Source organism: Passer montanus, unplaced genomic scaffold (genome assembly GCF_014805655.1).
Source record: "Passer montanus isolate IOZ18808 unplaced genomic scaffold, ASM1480565v1 scaffold22, whole genome shotgun sequence".
Taxonomy (NCBI): Eukaryota; Metazoa; Chordata; class Aves; order Passeriformes; family Passeridae; genus Passer; species Passer montanus.
The window spans coordinates 228,695-250,956 of NW_024366815.1; the positions used below are offsets into that span (position 1 = coordinate 228,695).

At 56.5% G+C, this 22,262-nt stretch overlaps 1 protein-coding gene across 5 annotated transcripts in view; it reads left to right on the top strand.

Annotated features, from left to right (window-relative positions):
- Nucleotides 1-21,486, top strand: part of TLN1 (talin 1) — a 34,750-nt gene extending 13,264 nt beyond the window's left edge. Inside the window, exons 14-59 of one of the 5 annotated variants that reach the window (XM_039710036.1) lie at nucleotides 54-167; nucleotides 473-581; nucleotides 763-971; nucleotides 1,089-1,187; nucleotides 1,371-1,421; nucleotides 3,133-3,300; nucleotides 3,571-3,865; nucleotides 3,962-4,128; nucleotides 4,466-4,594; nucleotides 4,889-5,002; nucleotides 5,133-5,246; nucleotides 5,404-5,538; nucleotides 5,680-5,808; nucleotides 5,907-6,009; nucleotides 6,082-6,290; nucleotides 6,373-6,492; nucleotides 6,653-6,850; nucleotides 7,180-7,319; nucleotides 7,422-7,515; nucleotides 7,662-7,751; nucleotides 7,922-8,044; nucleotides 8,221-8,364; nucleotides 8,691-8,852; nucleotides 8,941-9,081; nucleotides 9,297-9,478; nucleotides 9,826-9,958; nucleotides 10,078-10,179; nucleotides 10,271-10,441; nucleotides 10,604-10,753; nucleotides 10,884-10,985; nucleotides 11,089-11,208; nucleotides 11,502-11,648; nucleotides 12,389-12,555; nucleotides 12,788-12,971; nucleotides 13,223-13,348; nucleotides 13,633-13,749; nucleotides 13,829-14,014; nucleotides 14,113-14,220; nucleotides 16,419-16,421; nucleotides 17,166-17,271; nucleotides 17,412-17,536; nucleotides 17,834-17,959; nucleotides 18,093-18,155; nucleotides 18,387-18,569; nucleotides 19,218-19,343; nucleotides 20,279-20,410. In XM_039710036.1, coding sequence (XP_039565970.1) covers nucleotides 54-167; nucleotides 473-581; nucleotides 763-971; nucleotides 1,089-1,187; nucleotides 1,371-1,421; nucleotides 3,133-3,300; nucleotides 3,571-3,865; nucleotides 3,962-4,128; nucleotides 4,466-4,594; nucleotides 4,889-5,002; nucleotides 5,133-5,246; nucleotides 5,404-5,538; nucleotides 5,680-5,808; nucleotides 5,907-6,009; nucleotides 6,082-6,290; nucleotides 6,373-6,492; nucleotides 6,653-6,850; nucleotides 7,180-7,319; nucleotides 7,422-7,515; nucleotides 7,662-7,751; nucleotides 7,922-8,044; nucleotides 8,221-8,364; nucleotides 8,691-8,852; nucleotides 8,941-9,081; nucleotides 9,297-9,478; nucleotides 9,826-9,958; nucleotides 10,078-10,179; nucleotides 10,271-10,441; nucleotides 10,604-10,753; nucleotides 10,884-10,985; nucleotides 11,089-11,208; nucleotides 11,502-11,648; nucleotides 12,389-12,555; nucleotides 12,788-12,971; nucleotides 13,223-13,348; nucleotides 13,633-13,749; nucleotides 13,829-14,014; nucleotides 14,113-14,220; nucleotides 16,419-16,421; nucleotides 17,166-17,271; nucleotides 17,412-17,536; nucleotides 17,834-17,959; nucleotides 18,093-18,155; nucleotides 18,387-18,569; nucleotides 19,218-19,343; nucleotides 20,279-20,410 — 6,216 coding nt within the window. Of the gene's footprint in view, nucleotides 1-53; nucleotides 168-472; nucleotides 582-762; nucleotides 972-1,088; nucleotides 1,188-1,370; nucleotides 1,422-3,132; nucleotides 3,301-3,570; nucleotides 3,866-3,961; nucleotides 4,129-4,465; nucleotides 4,595-4,888; nucleotides 5,003-5,132; nucleotides 5,247-5,403; nucleotides 5,539-5,679; nucleotides 5,809-5,906; nucleotides 6,010-6,081; nucleotides 6,291-6,372; nucleotides 6,493-6,652; nucleotides 6,851-7,179; nucleotides 7,320-7,421; nucleotides 7,516-7,661; nucleotides 7,752-7,921; nucleotides 8,045-8,220; nucleotides 8,365-8,690; nucleotides 8,853-8,940; nucleotides 9,082-9,296; nucleotides 9,479-9,825; nucleotides 9,959-10,077; nucleotides 10,180-10,270; nucleotides 10,442-10,603; nucleotides 10,754-10,883; nucleotides 10,986-11,088; nucleotides 11,209-11,501; nucleotides 11,649-12,388; nucleotides 12,556-12,787; nucleotides 12,972-13,222; nucleotides 13,349-13,632; nucleotides 13,750-13,828; nucleotides 14,015-14,112; nucleotides 14,221-16,418; nucleotides 16,422-17,165; nucleotides 17,272-17,411; nucleotides 17,537-17,833; nucleotides 17,960-18,092; nucleotides 18,156-18,386; nucleotides 18,570-19,217; nucleotides 19,344-20,278 lie in introns of all 5 variants that reach the window. The other 4 variants (XM_039710038.1, XM_039710040.1, XM_039710039.1 and 1 more) reach the window with 4 other exon arrangements.
- The last annotated feature ends 776 nt before the right edge of the window (nucleotides 21,487-22,262 follow it).

Here is a 22,262-nt window from a genome sequence, read left to right on the forward strand (position 1 = left end):
TCCTAGATTCCAAGCCTTTTGCATATCTCACTCATTATGTCTCTGTGTTGCAGACCTCAGCCCAGCAGGCCCTGACCGGCACTATCAACTCCAGCATGCAGGCTGTTCATGCAGCCCAGGCCACGCTGGACGACTTTGAGACCTTGCCACCTCTTGGGCAGGATGCTGTGAGTGCTGGGTGAAGGTGGGATGCTGGGGGTGGACCTTGCTGGAAGCTGGGCTGGGTGAGGCTGGCCGCATTCCCAGAAGAAGTGTTCACAGCTCCTGGTGCTTGAGAAGAGATGGGGTTTTATCCCACTCTGTGGGCAGACATGGAGGGGACAGTTGGTCATGTTTGGTCAGAGTGGACCAGAGAATTTGGGTGGTTACAGGTCTTCCCACTCTTTTCTTTATATCCTCTTTCTTGCATTTCTCTCTGTGAGTATGTGTGCACCTTCTGCCACCTTCTCCTGATCCTGTTCTCCCCACTCAGGCATCAAAAGCTTGGCGCAAAAACAAGATGGATGAGTCAAAACATGAGATCCACTCCCAAGTGGATGCCATAACTGCTGGCACAGCCTCAGTCGTCAACCTCACTGCAGGTATATGGAGAGTTGGAGTAGAGGGATGCCCCATTTCAGTAAAACACTTGGTCTCTCTTGTCTGGCTGAAAGACTCCCTTCTGCTCCCTGAAAAGAAAACCACATCAGTGACAGTTGTGGGGATGTACTTGGAGCATCACTTGGAGCAGATCCCATCTTGACTCCTCTCTTCCCTGTGCAGGGGATCCAGCAGACACAGACTACACTGCTGTGGGCTGCGCCGTCACCACCATCTCTTCCAACCTGACGGAGATGTCTAAAGGTGTGAAGCTTCTGGCTGCCCTGATGGAGGACGAAGGAGGGAACGGACGGCAGCTTCTGCAGGCAGCCAAGAACCTGGCGAGCGCTGTCTCAGACCTGCTGAAAACAGCACAGCCTGCCAGCGCTGAGGTGGGGAGCTGGAGGGGCTGTGGGACCGAGAGGAAGGGGGAAGCCAAGGGAAACCACTGAGTGAAGTTTTAAGGCTTGCTCATGAGCCTTGTGTTGGTTTTGCTTTGTTCCTTGCAGCCTCGCCAGAATCTCCTGCAGGCTGCTGGCCTGGTGGGGCAAACCAGCGGGGAGCTGTTGCAGCAGATAGGGGAGAGTGACACTGACCCCCGGTTCCAGGTGAGTGCACCCAGCAGCAACCAAGGACAGCCACTCCGTAAAACTATCGGCCTTTGCACAGGAACTCACAGAAGGAGCCCAAGCTGAACATTCACCAGTGCCCAGTGGTGAGGGAGGGGACAGACCATTGCCCATCTGTCTCTAGAGTGATATAACAGCTCTTACCTTGTGGATTCTATGTAGATCCCAGAAAACCGGTGTGCTTGGATCCTGCCTTCCTCTGAACCAAAGACGGTAAAACAGGCCTGGCTTGGCTTGGTGGTCCCTGCCATCTCCAGTGTGAAGGGGGCTCCTCTGGGAACTATAATCTGAAATCTTTGGAGAAGGGCTCTTGCAAAATTCTGCTTTTTTGGTGGTTGGATCTCAGAAGTCCATGCACTCGGGTTGCTGCTGGAGCAACTGCTGCTCTGGAGATCACCCCTTGCAGCTACCTCAGCTCCTGCCTGCTGCTCCCTGCCTGTGGGAGCTGCCTGCCTGCCCCCATCAGAGACCCAGTATGGGTGAAGCCTTGTGTGGCAGGTTTTTTTAGACGAGCTGACTGCCAGCTGACTTGCTTTCCCATGATTGCTTCTGCCAGCACAAAGGAGGTAGCACTGTGCTGGGGAGGACAATCCAGGCATATTATAGTCCAAAATACTCCAGAAGGAAGGGGTTTCTGCTCATGGCAGCCACACAGATTCAACTGAGTGGAGAAGCCTTGAAAGATACCCAAGGGGAGCAGAAAATCTAGGAGCAGGGCAGAAAGTCATGTTGGCCATGCAGCAGTGCCAGGATAGAATATCCCCAAAGGTCAGAGTTTGGACCTGGAAGACAATTTTCAGTCAAGCAGCAGGATGTTCTGCCTCACAGTTGTCAGACCCGAGTGTATGTACTTCCTTTGATGGGCTCAGATCCAGTGGTCTGGGGACTCTTGAACTGGATGCATGCACTCTGCAGTCTTTCCTCCTGTCGCAAAAGGTGATGGATTGCAGCTGGAGTAGTCTTGGCTTGCAGGAGGCGAGTGGATGCTGTGACTCTTCTGGTTTGGTGGCTGGAGGCTTACTTGTTGCAGGGTGCAGGGCTGCTTGCTGTGATCACACAAACAGCAGGAGGTTGGCAGCTGCAGTAGGCAGAGAGCCCTGCCCTGCCTACCAGGATTTTTGCTGTTTAGGGGTGGTGCTACTAGTTTTCACCAGCAGTGTGCCACAAGGGCTAATCCTGAAGGCTGCAGTGTGCTGTCATATCTGGTGCCCTGCAGGAAAGCAATTCACCATGTGCTGGTCCCTGCCTGTTGCCTCCTGGCACTGGTTGTGTACCTGCCACCCAGCAGAGAGGAGGCTGGTTGTCTTGTCACACCTCTCTTTTAGCTTTGGGAATGACAGCAGAGATGTACTCTAGCTTGTCAGTCAACAAGATAGAATTGAAAATAAAAATAGCTGGCATACCTGCAATACAGGTGGCCAGCATGGGAGCATCTCCCACTTGCCTCTTGCTAGCAGCTGCCCATGGTGTGGGTGTGCCAGGGCTGGCTTGTGCCTGCTGTTTGGCCGGAAGGGTTTGTCATCTTTTCACTGTGTTCAAATGTTTACAAACCCAGTCAAATCCAGGAAGTACCAGCAGCAGGTTCTTGCTGTGGTACAATCAGGGATGGGTGGTTGTCTGGGGAGTGGGTATTGCAGTGATGCTGAACATAGCCCAGGCTTCTGTGGGTGGTGTTTGTGGCAGTGCAGGCTGCAGCTCAGGGCCAGGCTACAGCCTCACTGCCAGCTGTAGAACACAGTGGAGATGGGATTGAGGTGTTGCCAGCTTTTCCAGCTATTCAGTGCTGCTGGTGCTGGGACAGAGTGGATGAAAGGGTCCCGAGGGCTCACATTTCCCATCTGAATATTTCATGAGAGCCTTGCAGATGGCTGCGGCTGCTCCCACTGCCATGGCTGCCTCGCTGACCCTTTCTGTCCCCTCCCAGGACATGCTTATGCAGCTGGCGAAGGCGGTGGCCAACGCTGCCGCTGCGCTGGTGCTCAAAGCCAAGAACGTGGCTCAGAAAACAGAGGACACCGCGCTGCAGACACAGGTGATCGCAGCAGCCACCCAGTGCGCCCTCTCCACCTCCCAGCTGGTGGCCTGCACCAAGGTAAGCAGCAGGGTTAACCCTTGCCTCAGCATGGCTGTGAGCTTCACCTGGCTGGGGGGCAGCTTTGCAGCAGCATCCTAGGTGTGCCAGGTCCACATGTCCTAAGGCAGGGCATTGGGAATCTGGCACAGGAAGTGCAGGCTGCCTCTTTTTGGAGACCCTGCCACTGTGCCCAAGCAATGACAATCCTCTTTGGAGGAGCAGAAGTTTGGGATAGCTCCTCAATGGAGCATACCATGCTTGCTGCCCAGCCTTTGTTCTCCCTTCCAGGTTGTGGCTCCTACAATCAGCTCCCCAGTTTGCCAGGAGCAGCTGATCGAGGCTGGCAAGTTGGTGGCCAAATCAGCTGAGGGCTGTGTGGAGGCCTCTAAGGCAGCCACCAGCGATGACCAGCTCCTGAAGCAGGTGGGGGTGGCAGCCACGGCTGTCACCCAGGCCCTGAACGACCTTCTGCAGCACATAAAGCAACATGCCTTGGGTGGGCAGCCCATCGGGCGCTACGACCAGGCCACTGACACCATCCTCAACGTCACTGAGAATATATTCAGCTCCATGGGCGATGCAGGTGAGAGTGAGACACCCAGGGCACAGCACAGTGGATAGGGAGGTATCAGAGAGCCCTTGGGACCTGCTAACAGGCCACACTTCCATTCTGTTCCAGGGGAAATGGTGCGCCAGGCTCGTATTCTGGCCCAGGCCACCTCTGACCTTGTCAATGCCATCAAAGCTGATGCTGAAGGAGAGACAGATCTGGAGAATTCACGCAAGCTTCTGAGTGCAGCCAAGATCCTGGCTGATGCCACTGCCAAGATGGTAGAGGCTGCAAAGGTCAGTGTGTGGAGAAGGGTGGATGCTGGCTTTGGCCCCAGGCCTGTCCAATGCTGTTGTCTCAGTGCTGGGTAGGGGATGAGCAGCAGTTCCCTGAGCAAGATCTTGCATTGAGCTAGGGACCTGTGGTGTGGACTCCTCGTAAAGGAGTTTTAGGAAGCTGTGGGTGGTAGCAGAGGAGCTGTTGTTGCTCCTGGATCTTCCAGAGAGGCTGTGAATATCTCCCAAGTACCATAAACAGGGCTGTCTTGTGGGGGTCAGAGCAGAGGTGCTGCTCCAGGAGGAAAAGGGACTCCATGGTCCCTGAGAGGTGTGATGGGTTTTCTGTTTTCTCCAGGGAGCTGCAGCCCACCCGGACAGCGAGGAGCAGCAGCAGCGGCTGCGTGAGGCAGCAGAAGGGCTCCGCATGGCAACCAATGCTGCAGCCCAGAACGCCATCAAGAAGAAGCTTGTGCACAAGCTGGAGGTAAGATGCTGGGCAAGGACCTGCAAAGGGCAAGCAAGCACAGTCAGTGAGCAAGGCCTGTCCAAGAGCCCCCATACAGCTCCTCTTTCCAGAGGGGTAAAGTCCTTTTCAAGTTCAGTGTCCGTGCTGCATCACAGAGAGATCTCCCTTCCCTTGTGTGCCCTGTATTGTTTTGGGGTGCTGGGGATGCTTGGGTGCCACAGGAGTAGGCACAGGAGAAGGTGTTTGGGCCCTGGTCATGGCTGGGGGGCTCAGTACAGCGTGCCAGTGTTAACCTGTGCCTCCCTGTGCCAGCACGCAGCCAAGCAGGCCGCTGCCTCGGCCACGCAGACCATCGCCGCTGCGCAGCACGCCTCCTCCTCCAACAAGAACCCTGCTGCTCAGCAGCAGCTGGTGCAGAGCTGCAAGGTAAGGGCCTGGGCCTGATCTCAGCATCTCCTGGGGTCCTCACTTAGGTCCTGTAGGAGCTGGTCTTTCGATCACTGGTCCTGGGTTGAATCCATGTGTGATCCTCTCCAGTGACCCTGTTCTCTGGCAGGTGGTGGCAGAGCAGATTCCAATGCTGGTGCAAGGTGTGCGAGGAAGCCAGTCCCAGCCGGACAGCCCCAGTGCCCAGCTGGCTCTCATTGCTGCCAGCCAGAACTTCCTGCAGGTACCCGTGCTGCCCAGAGCCTCCCATGCCAGCTCTGGCATTACAGCTTTCCTACCGTGCCTGTCCCTTTTAAGACACTTGGAAGTCTTCTGCACACAGGCAGCTGAGATGCTGCCTGTTTGTTCCCTTCTCACTGCTTTTTTTTCTGGCCCAACAGCCCGGTGGGAAGATGGTAGCTGCAGCCAAGGCCACTGTCCCCACCATAACGGACCAAGCCTCTGCTATGCAGCTCAGCCAGTGTGCCAAGAACCTGGCCGCAGCTCTGGCTGAGCTCCGCACAGCAGCCCAGAAGGTGAGAGGCTGAGTCCTGTCCTGCAGTGATGTGCAGAGCACTGGGGAATGGTGGGGACAGCCTGGTGGCAGGTTCTGGTCTCTGCCACAGCCTGGTGGGCTCAGGGGTCACCTGCTCACCTTCCCTTCTGCTCTATCACAGGCTCAAGAGGCCTGTGGACCCCTGGAGATAGACTCTGCCCTGGGTCTGGTGCAGAGCCTGGAGAGGGACTTGCAGGAAGCCAAGGCAGCTGCCCGTGATGGCAAGCTCAAGCCTCTTCCAGGAGAAACGGTGAGGGTGCAGGGAAGGGTAGATCAGGGTGGACTCTGGGACAGTGGAGGTGCCAAAGGTGCAGCTCACCAGCCTGTCCCAACTTGGCCCCCCTGCAGATGGAGAAGTGTGCCCAGGACCTGGGGAACAGCACCAAAGCTGTCAGCTCTGCCATTGCTCACCTACTGGGAGAGGTGGCCCAGGGCAATGAGAACTACACAGGTACTGGCATCCACAACAGGGCTGGGGGAAGGGGCGCTGAGCTGACAGGCACTGACCTCTCCATCCCCCCAGGAATTGCTGCCCGGGAAGTGGCCCAGGCCCTGCGCTCACTCAGCCAGGCTGCCCGTGGTGTGGCAGCCAACACCTCCGACCCGCAGGCACAGAGTGCCATGCTGGAGTGCGCCAGTGATGTCATGGACAAAGCCAACAACCTCATTGAGGAGGCCCGGAAAGCAGTGGCCAAGCCTGGTGACCCAGAGAGCCAGCAGCGCCTGGCCCAGGTGGGGACAGCATGCCCTGCCAGGATGTAGGAAGCGTGTGGGGCTGGCTGGGAGGTGATGACCTCTCTTTGCTTCCCTGCAGGTGGCCAAGGCAGTGTCACAGGCCCTGAACCGCTGTGTTAACTGCCTGCCAGGGCAGCGGGACGTGGACGCTGCCATCCGCATGGTGGGAGAGGCCAGCAAGAGGCTGCTGTCAGATTCGGTGAGCTGAGCTGGGGCGGGAGGGGAAGGGCAAAATCTGGCAATGCAGGCTGGTCCAGCTGCATTGGGTTCCTCTTGCATGTCCCCAGGCATGTGCGAGACGTTCATCTGCCATCTCCACTCATCTCTCTGCCTCTCCTAATCTCTCTCCTTCCTTCCAGTTCCCTCCCAGCAGCAAGAGCTTCCAGGAAGCGCAGAGCCAGCTGAACCAGGCAGCAGCAGGGCTCAATCAGTCTGCCAATGAGCTGGTTCAGGCATCACGTGGCACCCCTCAAGACCTGGCCAAGTCCTCTGGCAAATTCGGACATGACTTCAATGAATTCCTGCAGGCAGGAGTGGAGATGGCCAGCCAGTCCCCGGTGAGAGGAAATGCCTGTTGGGGTATCCCCAATGAAGGGAGAGATTTGGGATATCTGAGAAGGTAGCTGACCAAGGCAGGGAGGCCAGGCAGTGGTGGTTAGTGTGGCGATGCCCAATGGAGCCAGGGAGATGGGGACTGGAGCTGTGCAAAACCACAGCAACAGGGAGAAGGTGGCTTAGGTTAGTTTGGCAAGAATTCATGTTGCCTTGCTGTTGGTGGACAAGGTGGATGAAAGGAACTAGCTCAGCTTGAAAATCCCCAGAGAAGACCCAGGCTCGGTATGGACTTTAAACGGTGCTGCAGAAAACTTATATTGGCTCCTTGCAGAATAAGGAAGACCAGGCACAGGTGGTGTCGAACTTGAAGAGCATTTCCATGTCCTCCAGCAAGCTGCTGCTGGCTGCAAAGGCTCTCTCTGCTGACCCTGCTGCCCCCAACCTCAAGAATCAACTGGCAGCAGCAGCACGGTAAGAGGAACTGCTCCCTGAGAGCTGCTGGCCATAGATAGTAGTGGCGTGGGTGGTGGGGCATGCATTGATCTGTGGATCTTTCTCCCATGTCCCTGGCAGGGCTGTGACTGACAGCATTAACCAGCTGATCACCATGTGCACCCAGCAGGCCCCAGGCCAGAAGGAGTGTGACAATGCCCTGCGAGAGCTGGAGGTAAGAAGCCACAAGGCACTGGAGGGGTTGAGATATTGGGTATGGGGGGAGCTGTACCCCACTGCAAGGAACAGGAGGGAATGAAGAGGAGGTGCAAGTGAAGGATGCAGAACTTTCCTTTGGGTGTGACACCTGTGTCCCTGCAGACGGTGAAGGAATTGTTGGAGAACCCCACCCAGACTGTCAATGACATGTCCTACTTCAACTGCCTTGACAGTGTCATGGAGAACTCCAAGGTAAGCCCTGAATGGAGGTTTGGGGAAGAACAGGGAGGGCTTGGGAAGGATATGGGAACAATGGGAAGGGTGATTCCTCCCCTACCAATGAAGCACAGTGCACTCTGATCCTGGGAGCACTGCAAGAGTCAGAGGTGGTCTCCATAATCAGTGTGTGGTGTGTCCTGCAGGTGCTGGGAGAGTCCATGGCTGGCATCTCCCAGAATGCCAAGAACAGCAAACTGCCCGAGTTTGGCGAGTCCATCAGTGCCGCCTCCAAAGCTCTCTGTGGGCTTACAGAGGCAGCTGCCCAGGTGAGACACACTCAGTCCCAGCCCTGAACCTTACCCCAGGGGCGCAGTTGTTCCATGCACCCCCACCCCTGCCTTTCCAAATAAGTGGGAGATGCTGCCAGTCTCCTCAGCAGCCCATGCTCTGTGTGGGCCTCCCTGCAGTGTGCAGGCTCTCACCACATCTCCCACGCTTCTAGGCTGCCTACCTTGTGGGGGTCTCAGACCCCAACAGCCAGGCCGGACAGCAGGGCTTGGTGGATCCTACTCAGTTTGCTAGAGCTAACCAAGCCATCCAGATGGCCTGCCAGAACCTGGTGGACCCTGCCTGTACTCAGTCCCAGGTGAGTTTGGCATGCAGTTCCATTACAGGCATTTGATTGAATCCAAAGGAATATGAAGCTAGCTGGAAGTGCTGCATCCTAAGAGTTGGCCAAGATGATGGCTAGTGTCTCATCAGGCCCCATCAGTTGCACTGGGAACCAGCTGGCAGCTTTGGTGCAATGGTGACAGTCCAGATAGGGGGTTCTGTGGGCATGCAGGATCTTGGTGACCCTTCTTGGGTCCTAAAAGGGATGTCTGTGGTCGGAGGTGCTCTACAAAGGTTGGGTGAAGAGGGAGAGCTGTAGGAAAGTGGGTGAATCCTGCCTTACTCTGCTTTCCCCTGCAGGTGCTGTCAGCAGCCACCATCGTAGCTAAACACACGTCAGCCCTGTGCAACACGTGCCGCCTGGCGTCCTCCCGCACCGCCAATCCTGTGGCCAAGCGCCAGTTCGTCCAGTCGGCCAAGGAGGTGGCCAACAGCACTGCCAACCTGGTGAAGACCATCAAGGTGTGGAGCCCCTTCTGAGGCAGTGTGGTGGTGATGGGATTTGAGGTGCAGTGGGTGTTGGGTAACTGCTCTGGTCTCTCCACACCAGGCCCTGGACGGCGAGTTCAACGAAGAGAACCGGGAGCGGTGCCGTGCTGCCACCGCCCCTCTCATAGAGGCCGTGGATAACCTGACAGCCTTTGCTTCCAACCCAGAGTTTGCCACCGTTCCTGCTCAGATCAGCCCAGAGGTGGGATGGTGCTGGTACAGGGAGCATGGAGCCTGGCTGTGACAGGCTCTGCTCTGGGGTGGAAAGAAGCTGTGCCTTCCCTGAGCCTGGGGAGCCTGCACTGAGGGGGTGTGATAGCCTTGGGCTTTAAGGGTATGCTCCAGGGTAAGGGTCATGGGAGAGGGAGCAATTTCCCATGCACACTCCCTTACCTCACCTGTTGTCTCCCTGTGCAGGGGCGCAGAGCCATGGAGCCCATTGTCATTTCAGCCAAGACCATGCTGGAGAGCTCTGCTGGCCTCATCCAGACTGCTCGCTCTCTGGCTGTCAACCCCAAGGACCCACCACAGTGGTCAGTGCTTGCTGGCCACTCGCGCACAGTCTCAGATTCCATCAAGAAGCTGATCACCAACATGAGGTGAGCGGAGTCCTTCTGTGGCTGTGGCTCTGTCCCTGCTGGCACATACCTCTGCCCTGAGCAAGAATTCCTGGGGATGTTTTGGCTCATCATCTCCTTGGACACAGCTGGTGCAGGCAGGCAAGGGACAGGATGGAAGACACTGTCCCTTTGTCCTTCCTGGAAGCTGCTCCTCCAGTTCTCACAAGGGTTGATGGGAACACACGCTGATGTGCCCAGGCTCTATCACACTGGGTTGCCCCAAAGCCTGGGAGGGTGGTCTTGCCCCTCATCAGCACCAGCCGAGGCTGGGATTGAAGGGGTGGTGTAGCAGCTGCCAGTGCTTGGCTGATTCATCTGTCACTCAGGGACAAAGCGCCAGGACAGCGGGAGTGTGATGAGGCCATTGAGGTCCTGAACAGATGCCTGCGGGAGGTGGACCAGGCATCCCTCGCTGCCATCAGCCAGCAGCTGGCCCCCCGACAAGATATCTCCCAGGAGGTGGGTCGGGGCATGCTGTGGGCAAGCCTAAGGGACTGGGCATCCTTCCCCAGGCTCTCAGCAGCATGAAGGGAGCCCAGCCCTGCTGCAGCCTCATGCAATACCCTCTCTTTGCGCAGGCATTGCACAATCAGATGATCACAGCTGTCCAGGAGATCAGCAACCTGATCGAGCCTGTTGCTGCTGCGGCACGGGCCGAGGCCTCGCAGCTGGGGCACAAGGTAATGGGGGTGTGACACTTGGTGCCTGGGGAGGAGAGGTACAACACAGCTGGGGCTGGAAGCTGCTGGTGCTGACACTGCTCTTCCTTAGGTGTCCCAGATGGCTCAGTATTTCGAGCCACTCATTATGGCAGCTGTCGGTGCTGCCTCCAAAACACCCAACCACCAGCAGCAGATGAACCTCCTGGACCAGACCAAAACACTGGCTGAATCCGCCTTGCAGATGCTGTACACAGCCAAGGAGGCTGGTGGGAACCCCAAGGTGAGTGGGAGGGGCAGGTGTCAGTGGCATGCCCTCCTTTGCATGTGGGTGCTGCACAGTGCACACACGTGTGCCTGACGGAAAACCCAGGGTCAGTGCGCAGCATCCCTGTTGGGAAGGGAACCACTGCTTGCCTTCCCTCATTCTGGCTTCTCCTTGCAGCAAGCTGCCCACACTCAGGAGGCTCTGGAAGAGGCTGTGCAAATGATGAAGGAAGCAGTGGAGGACCTGACCACCACCCTGAATGAGGCAGCCAGTGCTGCAGGTGTCGTGGGGGGCATGGTGGACTCCATCACCCAAGCCATCAACCAGGTGAGGGGAGCAAGGAGAGGACCTGGGCAGGGCTGGATGTGGGAGAGAGGAATAGTCAGGATCAAACCTTACAAGCTAAAGACCTTGTGGGTTAGAGCTGGAGCCAGAATCTCCTGGTGGTCTCTTGCAGCTGGACGAGGGGCCCATGGGTGAGCCAGAAGGTACCTTTGTGGATTACCAGACCACGATGGTGAAGACAGCCAAGGCTATTGCAGTGACTGTGCAGGAAATGGTGGGTGCAAGCAAGTCTGTCACTGTAGAATGCAGTGCCTGCCACTGAGTCAGGCTACTGCCCTCCTTGCCCTGTCCAACTCCTGCTCTTCTTCCATCAACAGGTCACCAAATCCACCACCAACCCAGATGAGCTGGGCATACTGGCCAACCAACTCACCCATGACTACGGGCAGCTGGCACAAGAGGCCAAGCCAGCTGCCCTCACTGCTGAGAATGAGGAGGTGCGAGCCTGGGGGAAGTGCTGGAGTGTGGTGTGGAGCAGAGCAGGGACTGTTGGGGCGTGAGAACAGAGAGCAGGGACACTTGAACCTCCCATTGGAGCTGGGGGCAGGCAGTTTTCACACCTCCCCTGAAACATGACATAGAAACAAGGAGCAAAGCTGCGTTTCCTTTTTCCTTCCCCTGAGTGGGAGGATTGGGAAAGAGGAGCTGGGTGGTGAGTGTTTCCCAGTGGGTATCACAGATGCAGGGCTTAGTTCTCTGCTGACTCTGTCACACACACATTCCTCTGCAGATCGGCTCCCACATCAAGCGTCGGGTGCAGGAGCTGGGGCATGGCTGTGCTGCCCTGGTCACCAAGGCTGGAGCCCTGCAGTGCAGCCCCAGCGATGCCTACACCAAGAAGGAGCTGATAGAGAGTGCACGCAAGGTTTCTGAGAAGGTAGGTGGTCGAGAGGTTGATGGTGAGGTGGGAGGGATCCTGAATTCAGCCATGTGCCCTTGGAGCCACCACTCCCAGGGTGGTTTCCTGGTCCTGTTGGAATCTGTTGGCTCTCTTGGCCACACTCCCCCTGCTCAGCTGATGGGGTGGAGAATGGATCCCCCTCTTCAGACGCTGTAACAGCAGCTGGTGGGTGAGTGTGATTCCCAGGTGCTTCAGCCTGCGTGGGAAAACTGACCTACACACTCGTGGCAGGCCAGGGCTCTCCAGATCAGTTCTTGCAGAGTTGGGCAAAGCATTTGCAGCAATGCTTGCAGCTCATGCTCAGTGATCATTCTCCCCTTCACCTTTTGCTGGCATCTTGTCCATCAAGTCAATCTAAAGAGCACACTTCTGAAGAATAGATGAAAAAATGTGGGTTAAAAAGTCTAGTTGATATGGGTAGAGCAGCAGTGCTTGTAAGCAAAAACACAACAGTAAGCACTTGTCAGTTGTGCCTGGCATCTGCAAATCTTACTAATTTGAAAATTAGCTGAGTCCAGCATCTCTTAGGCCACCAAACATGATAGGTGCAAGATAAAAATAAATAACTGGAAGCTAAGAAGGGGTGTGCCGACCAAAATATTCCCAGTTCCTCTGCTTGCTATGAAGCAGCTCCACTTTTGGGGGTGTTGGAGTTGTGTGGTGAGGGTTCCCTGAACCTGCTGTGCTCCTCCAGTCACTTTACTCTCACCCCACAGGTGTCTCATGTGCTGGCAGCTCTTCAGGCTGGGAACCGTGGGACACAAGCCTGCATCACAGCAGCCAGTGCTGTCTCTGGCATCATTGCTGACCTGGACACGACCATCATGTTTGCTACAGCAGGAACCCTCAACCGGGAGAACTCTGAGACCTTTGCTGACCACAGGTACCCAGGCACCCTGTGCAGCCTCTGATCAGCCAGAGACAGGGTGTCAAGCTCTGTCCCATGGTCTTTCTGAGCTGGGGACTAGCCCCAAGGAGAGCTTCAAGCTCAGGTTGTGCTGGCTCAGTTTCCCAGCTTGTACATGGGAAAAGCAGGATCCACAGTCTCTCTGTACCCCAAGGACCATGTGTGCAGTAGAGAGCTGTGTCCTCCCTGACGCACTTTTTCTCTCCAGGGAAGGCATCTTGAAAACAGCCAAAGCACTGGTGGAGGACACCAAGGTGTTGGTGCAGAACGCCACAGCCAGCCAGGAGAAGCTAGCCCAGGCTGCCCAGTCCTCTGTGTCCACCATCACCCGCCTGGCAGAGGTGGTGAAGCTGGGTGCTGCCAGCCTGGGATCTGAAGACCCAGAAACCCAGGTATGATTGGGTGTGTGGGCTGAGTGGAGGCTGCTGGTAGCTTGTTTGGCGGGGTTGAGGGATGCAGATGTCACGTGGTGCTCAGGCTGGATTCCCAGAGCTGGGGACACGGGGTTGGGCTTTGGTTGGTGCTGGCTGAGCAGGACTCCCTGTGTGCCCTGTGGTGCCCCAATCTCTCACTGCTGAGCCACACCACCCCCAGCCAAAGTGTGACTTTAGCTCAGCCATTCCCCTGATCTTGCTGTCTGCAGGTTGTCCTGATCAATGCTGTGAAGGATGTGGCCAAGGCCCTTGGAGACCTGATTGGTGCCACCAAAGCAGCTGCTGGCAAAGCTGGAGATGACCCTGCTGTCTACCAGCTGAAGAACTCTGCTAAGGTCTGTGCTGGTTGTGATGGGAGGAAGGGGAGGAGGCAGTGGGGCTGGAGAAAGAGAAGGGTTTTTTTCTGCCCCTATGAGCACAGGAACACAACTGGGGTGCAGTCACGACAAAAGAGTAGGAAGGGACATATAAAAGGTGGAACACAGCTTGCAGAGGAGCAATTGAGGCAGTTTGAATGCAGTATGGGGCAGTTTTGAACCAATCCACAGGGGAAGGACAGGTGCTGGCAACAGGCCAGAGTTGTGTGGGGATTCACCTGGTGCTCTCTCTCCTTCCATAGGTGATGGTGACAAACGTCACATCCTTGCTGAAGACAGTGAAGGCTGTCGAGGACGAGGCCACGAAGGGGACACGGGCCCTGGAGGCCACCATCGAGCACATTCGCCAGGAGCTGGCGGTGAGTACGGCCACGGGGCTGTGGCTGCCACACTGCTCGCCTGCCGCCCTGCCCCTCACTGCTGCCCCTCGCCTCGCAGGTCTTCTCCTCCCCGGTGCCTCCTGCCAAGGTCTCCACCCCAGAGGACTTCATCCGCATGACGAAAGGCATCACGATGGCCACGGCCAAAGCGGTGGCCGCTGGCAACTCGTGCCGGCAGGAGGATGTCATCGCCACGGCCAATCTGAGCCGCCGGGCCATCGCAGACATGCTGCGCTCCTGCAAGGTGGGGCAGGCAGTGGGTGTGGATCTCTAGCAAGGATTTGTGGGTGGAGGGGGATGGTGCTGGATGTGAATAGGGGTTTCCCTGTGTCTGGGTTGCAGGAAGCAGCCTACCACCCGGAGGTGAGCGGGGACGTGCGGCAGCGGGCGCTGCGCTTCGGCAAAGAGTGTGCTGATGGCTACCTGGAACTGCTGGAGCATGTGCTGGTGGTGAGTGTCCCCACTCTGGTTCCCAGGGTGGGCAGAGGCTGACCATGGATTGCCTGGGTGTTCCCCTGCTCCCAGTGTCCTCTGGGCTCTTCACCTCTTCCCAATGAGCCCTTTGCACAGCCCACATTGCTGCCTGTGCTGGCACAGCATGTGTCCATGCCCCTGCCATGGAAGCAGATGTCAGAGAGCTCAACAGGCTCTAAGAAAGGTATTTTGCTAACAACAGATGGAGATTAACTGACTGCAAACAGATGGAGGCTGGAAATCAATAACATGGTAGCATAATCTTGTAAAAACACAGCTTCCAGTAAAAGTGATAGGAATAATAGACCTCAGGCAGTGGGAAAACAAAGTGTCATGCCCACAGCACTATGTGTGGGAGATGGACAGTGCCTGCCATAACAAAGATAATGACTGGAAGCACCCACTGCACCCTTTTGATCCAGTCTCCCTCTGATTGAGTCCTCCCAAGGACTTCAGCTGCAACATTAGTTTACAAGAAGTAAATTAAGCCTCTAGCATGGTAGGAAAGATCCAGTGAAGTCATTCCAAGAGTTTGCATTCTTGGCAAGACCACAGAAGTGGAGTCAGGGGCACTGTGGGGATGTGTACACTCAACTCCTGGTGCTGTGAGATCTCTCAAACAGGACAAAGACTGATAGTGATTCAGCTCCGTGTCAAGGTTGCACTAAGCTGGTTAGTGACAGTCTGCTGTCTGGGATCACCAGCTGCAAAGTGGTGGAGCCTAAACTGTGGTTTCCTGCAGGGAAACCCCCCTTCGGCAGAGGGTAACCAGCACTGGCAGCAGCAGAGGGAGGTGGGCAGGAATCGATGGCTAGAAATCAAAGCTGTGCAGAGGAGATGTCAAAGGGTGGCTTTATTAAAGGGAGGTAACCACTGGGGTACAGTTCCAAGGGGAGCAGTGAGTTTTCCATCCTCTGCATCTGGATCAAATGTCTGCCTGGAAGATGCTTCAGGCACACATGAATCATGGCAGCCAAGGCTGGAGTGCTGAGTAGAAATTCTCTGGCTGACCTGTTGTTAGCAGATGATTAGGCTAATGACTTAGTGTGGCAGTGCCCGAGGTCAGCCTACTTGCAGGAACACGCCATTCCCCTGTATTTTGGGTGTTACCACCCTGCTGCTGTGCAATGTTTTGACTATCATACATTGGAACATCCTTAAAAATGTTCACTGGAGGTGCCTCTTAGTAAGCTTGTAGCCTCCGGGGTGCCTTCAGCTCCAGACAGAGATCTTTTAGCAGTTTTAAACACGTTGTCAGAGCAGACAGCAGACTTAATAATAAGGCATTTAGACTAGATATGCTCATGAGGGCAAACCAGTCATCACTGTGTGCCATCAGCCTGAGTACTCTGAGCCTCACGCCGCTCTGGTGACTCTGCTGGGATGGCCCAGCACAAGGCCAGGAAAAAGCCATTACTCACGTCAGTCTCCACAGCACTCTGGTCTGCAAAGCAGAGGCAGGAGTGAAGCTCACGGGTCCTGTTTATCAAAGGACAGCAGGTTCCTGGGAAACCACAAGCAGGAAGGATCTAGGGGAATGGGAGGGGAGATGGCAGATGGCAGATGGGGTGCTGCCTCATTCCCCAGCAGCAGCAAGGTCATTGCTGTACACTTTGTCCCCAAGGGAACCAGTGCCTTCTGCAGAGCATGAACAAGTATGGTTAGGGTTCAAGAATAAGGGTTATTTGTCTCAGGCTGGAAAACATGGCTCCCGGCAGAGGAGTGGGAAAGCCTGCATATTTCACTGGGGAGGGGTAGGAATTTGAACCTCCATGGGGACTTGGTATTTGGTAACAATAGGTCTCTCCCTCCAAAAGCAGAGAGATTCCGTGGCTCAGAACTGCAGTGAAGCAATTCAGGGTGGGGAGAAGTAAGGTGCAAAGGGTGTGAGGGGGAGAGTGGATCCATGGCTACTCTGAGTGTAGGTGGCTCTTCTGGCTGTGGGAGCCTCATCCAGGTGCCCTGTCTTGCCTGGCCCTGTGAGGCTGAAGTAAGAGCTAATACTGGCAGCACAGCTCCCCATCCAGGATCTCTGATCCTTTGTTCCCACTTCTCCTGGCTGCCCTTCACCCCTCACCAAAAAGTGCCCACCTCCCCTACCCTCCCCTGTCTCCCCTCATTCTGGCTGGGGCGCTCACTGCTTTCTTTTCTCTCTTCTCCCTCCTCTCTGTCAGCCGGTGAGTAAGGCAACACTGGGGTGCCTGCTGGTCTCTAACCTCAGCATGAGCCTTGCTCATGGCGTGTCTGTGTGCCCAGCCCAGTGCTGGGGTGGGACTTGGGTGTGTCCACAGGGACCCTGGGGTCCTTGTGTTTGTGTTTGTGTACTCACCCCTGCTCTAGCTGCTGTCTGGTGCAAGTTGGGCCAGCAGCGAGCTCTGCTTGTGCATACAGACCTTGTGTGTGTGCACACGTGTGCTGTGGTGTGTGCATGTGTCCCTCCAACCCAAGGGAGGACCCCTAGGGCACTGCCTGCCACCTCATCCTGATGGGGCCAGCCCTCCTCGGCTGGGATGTCACTCCAGGGTATGCCCCTTTGCCCAGCTTGTGTTTGCAAACAAACCTCCAAAATGGGGACAGTGCTTTTGGAGGTATGCTTCTGGAACTTGAAATTATTTGCAGGGGAGAAATTTTGGTGTGGGTAGCTGCTGAGTGCAGAAAGGCTTGTGGTGAGGGTCTTGTGTCTGTAAGATGTCCCAGAAGCTGTGGATGCAGGAGGGCCCTGGGGAAGCTCATCCTATCCTGGGGATAAGATAAAAATAGAATAGCCAGACTGACTTGAGAAAGCATCTCCAACAGTGCCTGACATGTACACATGTGGGAGGGGGCTGGGGGATGCCACCCTACTTCCTGGGGAAGCATACCCCAAACAGACCTGTGAAGTTCCCCTTCTCCAGGTGCTTACATCTGCTCCTTCCCCCCAGATCCTGCAGAAGCCGACCCACGAGCTGAAGCAGCAGCTGGCAGGCTACTCCAAGCGCGTGGCCAGCTCTGTCACTGAGCTCATCCAGGCAGCCGAGGCCATGAAAGGTAAGGAAAGCTCCAGCTCAGAGGGACATAACCAAGGGCTGGGATTAGAGTGAAAGGCTCAGCAGCTCCTGGAGGAGGCAGGGAAACTCAGATATGAGATGCATGTAGGTATGACCTGCCTGCCTTCCCGGTGTTCCTAGGGACGGAGTGGGTTGACCCAGAGGACCCCACTGTTATCGCTGAGAATGAGCTGCTGGGGGCAGCAGCTGCCATTGAGGCCGCAGCCAAGAAGCTGGAGCAGCTGAAACCAAGAGCCAAGCCCAAGGTAGTAGTGCTGAGCCTTGTCTGACCTTCGTGCTCAGTGTGGGCTGGGCTGGGGCTCCTCTGCCGGTGCTTTAGCCAGGTTTGAAAGCCTATCTGACATCTGGTCCCTTTTCCTGTACTCCTGCTACCTCCCACATCCCCAGCAGAACTTCCCTTGGGTAGCCCATGCCCTTCTGCACTCCACAGCCCTTAATCCAGCTTTATATGTTTGGCCTCAGCCCCCTGTAGCCATCCTCCTGTTCTACTCCATCTGTCCCAGCACTCCTGCTTGGGACTCACACTCTGCTTTTGCCCACAGCAAGCAGACGAGAGCCTGAACTTTGAGGAGCAGATCCTGGAAGCTGCCAAATCCATTGCTGCAGCCACAAGTGCCCTGGTGAAGGCAGCCTCAGCAGCCCAGCGGGAACTAGTGGCCCAAGGAAAAGTAAGGCTGTAAGAGGGGAAGAAGAAAATGTAGAGAAGGGTTCTCCCTTCTTCTGGGGCTGCTTGTAACCCTCATGCCTGTGACAAGAGGTGTGCAGGGTGGTGACCCTTACTCCTCCCCTCCTTCTTCACAGGTGGGTGCCATCCCAGCCAACGCAGTGGATGATGGACAGTGGTCCCAGGGTCTCATTTCAGCCGTGAGTATCAAGGTCATGCCAAGGGGTTGAGGGGGAAACTTCCCTCTTGACTCCTGCTGCAAACAGGAGGATGTTCTGCCCTTTTCTTTGCCATCAGTGGAATAAGCAGCCATGCTTCTTCCTCCCTCTCCCACATGCTGTGGAAGGTGGTTCTTCCCATGCCATGCCCCACAGCCTCCCTGGAGCCGATCAGGGCTCCTGTACCTCCCCTGACAGCCTCTCTTGCCACAGGCACGCATGGTGGCTGCTGCCACCAACAACCTGTGCGAAGCCGCCAACGCCGCAGTGCAGGGCCACGCCAGTGAGGAGAAGCTCATCTCCTCTGCCAAGCAGGTGGCTGCTTCCACAGCCCAGCTCCTGGTGGCCTGCAAGGTGAAGGCTGACCATGACTCGGAGGCCATGAAGCGGCTCCAGGTGAGTCCCTCTTCTGCCCCTGTTGTTTGAAGGGTGGCTGGGAGGGCACATGGGTGCTTTGCAGGGCTCACGCTCTCTGCCTGTAGGCCACCAGTGGGAAGTTCATTGGAACACAGGCTCCAGGTTGCTTGGATTTCACTGCTAGCTGTGTGCCAGGCATGTGAGTGATGCTGGGCTGCTCAGCCTGGCAGCATTCAGGAACAGCGCCCTGGCACAGGAATACCTGAAATGGGTACACTTCCTCTGGCATTCAAGAGGTTAATGTGTGGGGGACATGGTCTGTAGCACCATTAATCCCCAGAGGCCATGGCACACATGAGGTTAATGCCCATGTGTTGAGGGGTTAACACAGGATCTCAGCACTGGAGCCAAGGGCTGGGGAGAGGCAGCAGGGCTGCCTCCCAGTCCCTGCCCTGCTGCTCAGAGAGGAGCCAGAGCCTGGCTGGGAGCAGAAGCGCCTGAAATGGTCATGAGCGGGTGACAAGGCAGCGAGCCATGTAAAGGAATCCCTGCCTGCAGCTCCCAGCTCTCCTGGCTGCCAGTCCTGCCTGCTGCCCAGCCTGGGGCAGGAGTTCCTTCACACCCCTGGACGGCAGTCATACTCTGGGGCTGTGACTCACACGGATGCTTTCCTCCTTCCTGCTGCAGGCCGCTGGAAATGCCGTGAAGAGGGCATCAGACAATCTGGTGAAGGCAGCGCAGAAGGCAGCTGCCTTCCAGGACCATGATGAAACGGTGGTGGTGAAGGAGAAGATGGTCGGAGGAATTGCACAGGTGAGGAGTGAGGCTGCTCAGGGCAGGAGCAGCTCTAGGTGCCACCACAACTTGTGTGTGCCAGTCCCAGAAGCATGTCCTAGAAAGCAGGCACAGGTCATGTCTTGAGAGCCTCACAAAAATGCTGTGAGTGCATCCATCCCACTCTATCACTGCAACGGGCCCCCAGCCGGGTAATAATTGGCACAGACTCCATGTATTACAGAAGACTGATTAATATATCTTTATTAAGAAACCCATACTTTTATACCTTAGTTCACTACAGGTGTAGTTGATTGGTCCTTTAGTCCAAACACCATCACCATTGGCTAATTAAGAAACCACCCTCTGGTAAACAAATCTCCATAACACATTCCACATGTTCACAATACCAGGTGCAGCAAGTTAAGAATTGTTTCTTGTTCTTTTCTCTGATCTTCTCACAAATTTTTCTCACAAACAATGCCTGGGAAAGTTGTGTTTTGCTCTGTGGCCAGAGAGCTGCTGCCACACCACTGAGCACCAGTTAAACAATGAGGCCTCACCTTATCCCACCACAAGCAGCTGTGGGTGATGGTGCATGCTCCCAGGAGTGTAAAGCCCTGGCTGCTCCTAGGTGCAGAGCCCACAGTATCCTTTGTGACACAAGAAAAAGCAGAGCAGTGGGTAGAGGGCGAGATCTGCCTAGTGTGGGGTGTCGCAGTGCTGGCTCCCTGCAGCTGAGAGTCTCTGCGCAGCACATGGGGCAGAGCCCAGAAGCTCTGCTGTTCTGCTTTATGTCCAGAGTACCGTGCTCCTGCCCAGGGACAAACAGTCCTCATGCCCAGTGAGGCAGTGGCTGTGATGGGAGGGAAGCAGCAGCCAGAGAACGCAGCTCTGGGGTTGACACTGCTGTGGCAGAGGCTCTGGCCATCCCTGTGGCAGGCAGTTGTGACCTCGGGGCTCTCTCCTGGCAGATTATCGCCGCCCAGGAGGAGATGCTGCGCAAGGAGCGCGAGCTGGAGGAGGCGCGGAAGAAGCTGGCAATGATCCGGCAGCAGCAGTACAAGTTCCTGCCCTCGGAGCTGCGGGACGAGGAGCAGAACTGAGCCGCACGCCCTCCGCTCGCCGCACAGACTGCCGCCTGCCCACCTGCCTGCTCCTATTTAAGACGACCCGCCACAAGCAAAGGGCTGGCTGGGCTAGACCAGAGCTCTGCCCGCACCCAGAGCAACGGGACTAACTCAGCTGCCCCTCCAAGCCGGTGCTGCACCAGCAACTCCGCTTTGCTGCCCAGCCCACCTTCCCATGCACACCCAAGGCACAATCAGAGCGCTCGGAGGGACTCGGTTGGGGTGGGAGCCGGGGCTGCACTGGCTCAGGGCTCACCCGCCAGCCCCGGGGTGCGGGCCCACAGAGCTCTCCACTGCAAGGGGATATTTACTTGTGCCTTCTTCCTTCCCTCTTTGTGCCCCTTTTTTTCTCTCCTCCACGCGGGATGGGGACAGGCAGGTGGCTTGCCCTCTCCTGTGCGATGGCGTGCAGGGAGCAGCCGCCCCTTGCTAAGCTCTCGCGTGGAACTGCCTTTCACCTCCAATGCCTTATTGCTGGCTGAATCTTCCTCTGCAGCTCTGGAAGGCCCTGAGTCTACCCCATGACTATCTTCTTCAGCCCAGGCCCCTCTGTGGAGCAGCGGGGCTGGAAGCCACAGTGCCTCCACTCAGGATGGGGGATGATGCGATGAATTCACCCCCCCAGAGCTGTTTTTTGCCTTCCTGTAGGGCTTCCCCCTGACTGCGGCCCCAGCCAGCTCTGCCTTCCTCCTTCTTCCCAAGTGCCTGCATTGTTTTCCAAGATCTGCAGTATTTTTGTAACTTTTCCATTTCTCTAGTATTGAGCCTGCAGCTTCCAAAGTTCATTTATTTCCCTGCCTGCTCATGCCCTGCACACTAACACCCGGCTCTCGCCGGGGTCCCGTAGCCCAGCATCCCACCCCTCCTTGGCTCCGGGACCCCCGTCCCTTCCCCTTTGCACTCGCTGAGGCTTCTCTCACCATTTTGATACTTTAAGCATCCCATATTAAAGATGGAAGGAAACCAGCTCTCCCTAAGCCTCCGGGGTGGGGTGGGGGATGCCAGTGTCTCCTCAGAAAGACGCACTCAACAATAAAATCTGGTTTTCCTGCTTTCTTGCCAGCTGGGTATCAATGGGCCTCTCCAGGAGAAGGGGAGGGCAGGGGGGCCTGGGCGCCTTCCCTCCCGGCAGAGGGAGGGGGGAGTGTACCACGGGTGCTTATACAGCATGGAAAATATTTGAGGCACGTCCAGCCCCAGGCACCCGGCAGGCCGGACCCCCGCTGCCAGCCATGTGCTGGCCTCGCAGGTGCTGCCGGGGGCCACCACTGCAGGAGGGGATCTTGGGGATTTTGTTTCTTGGGGATTTGGGCTTCAGGGAAGGCAGGGGGGCTGTTTGTGTGTGGAGCTCAGCTCCTGGCCCCATTCCTGCTACCAGCCAAATACACTCCTGGGTAGGGTGCGATAGGGGTGCGGGTGGGGTGACTCCCACCCCACAGTCACTGGTGGGCCATCAGTGGGGAAGCAACAGTCTGTTGTGGTGTGGGTCTGGGAATGTGGCCGGAGCCTTCCCGGCTGCCAGCGTTGATCTCACGCCCCGAAATAGCCCCCCAGAGCCAACCTGTGCGGGCAGCAGCTGCCCCAGCGTGTCCCCACCTGTTCCCACCCTGTCACTCAGCAGGGATTTGGGGGGCCTAAGCAGTGGCAGGGCAGGCAGAGGTGATGTGGGGTGCAACAGGGACGTTGCAGGGTGCAGCAGGGGCACAGGCAGGTTGGCACGTGTCCTTTGCCTCTGGGGCTGTTCCTGGTGGTGTGAGCTACAAGCATCAGTGGCAAGGGCAGCATCCTGCAGTATCCCGGACAGCAAACCCCGTCCCCCTGTGGTCAC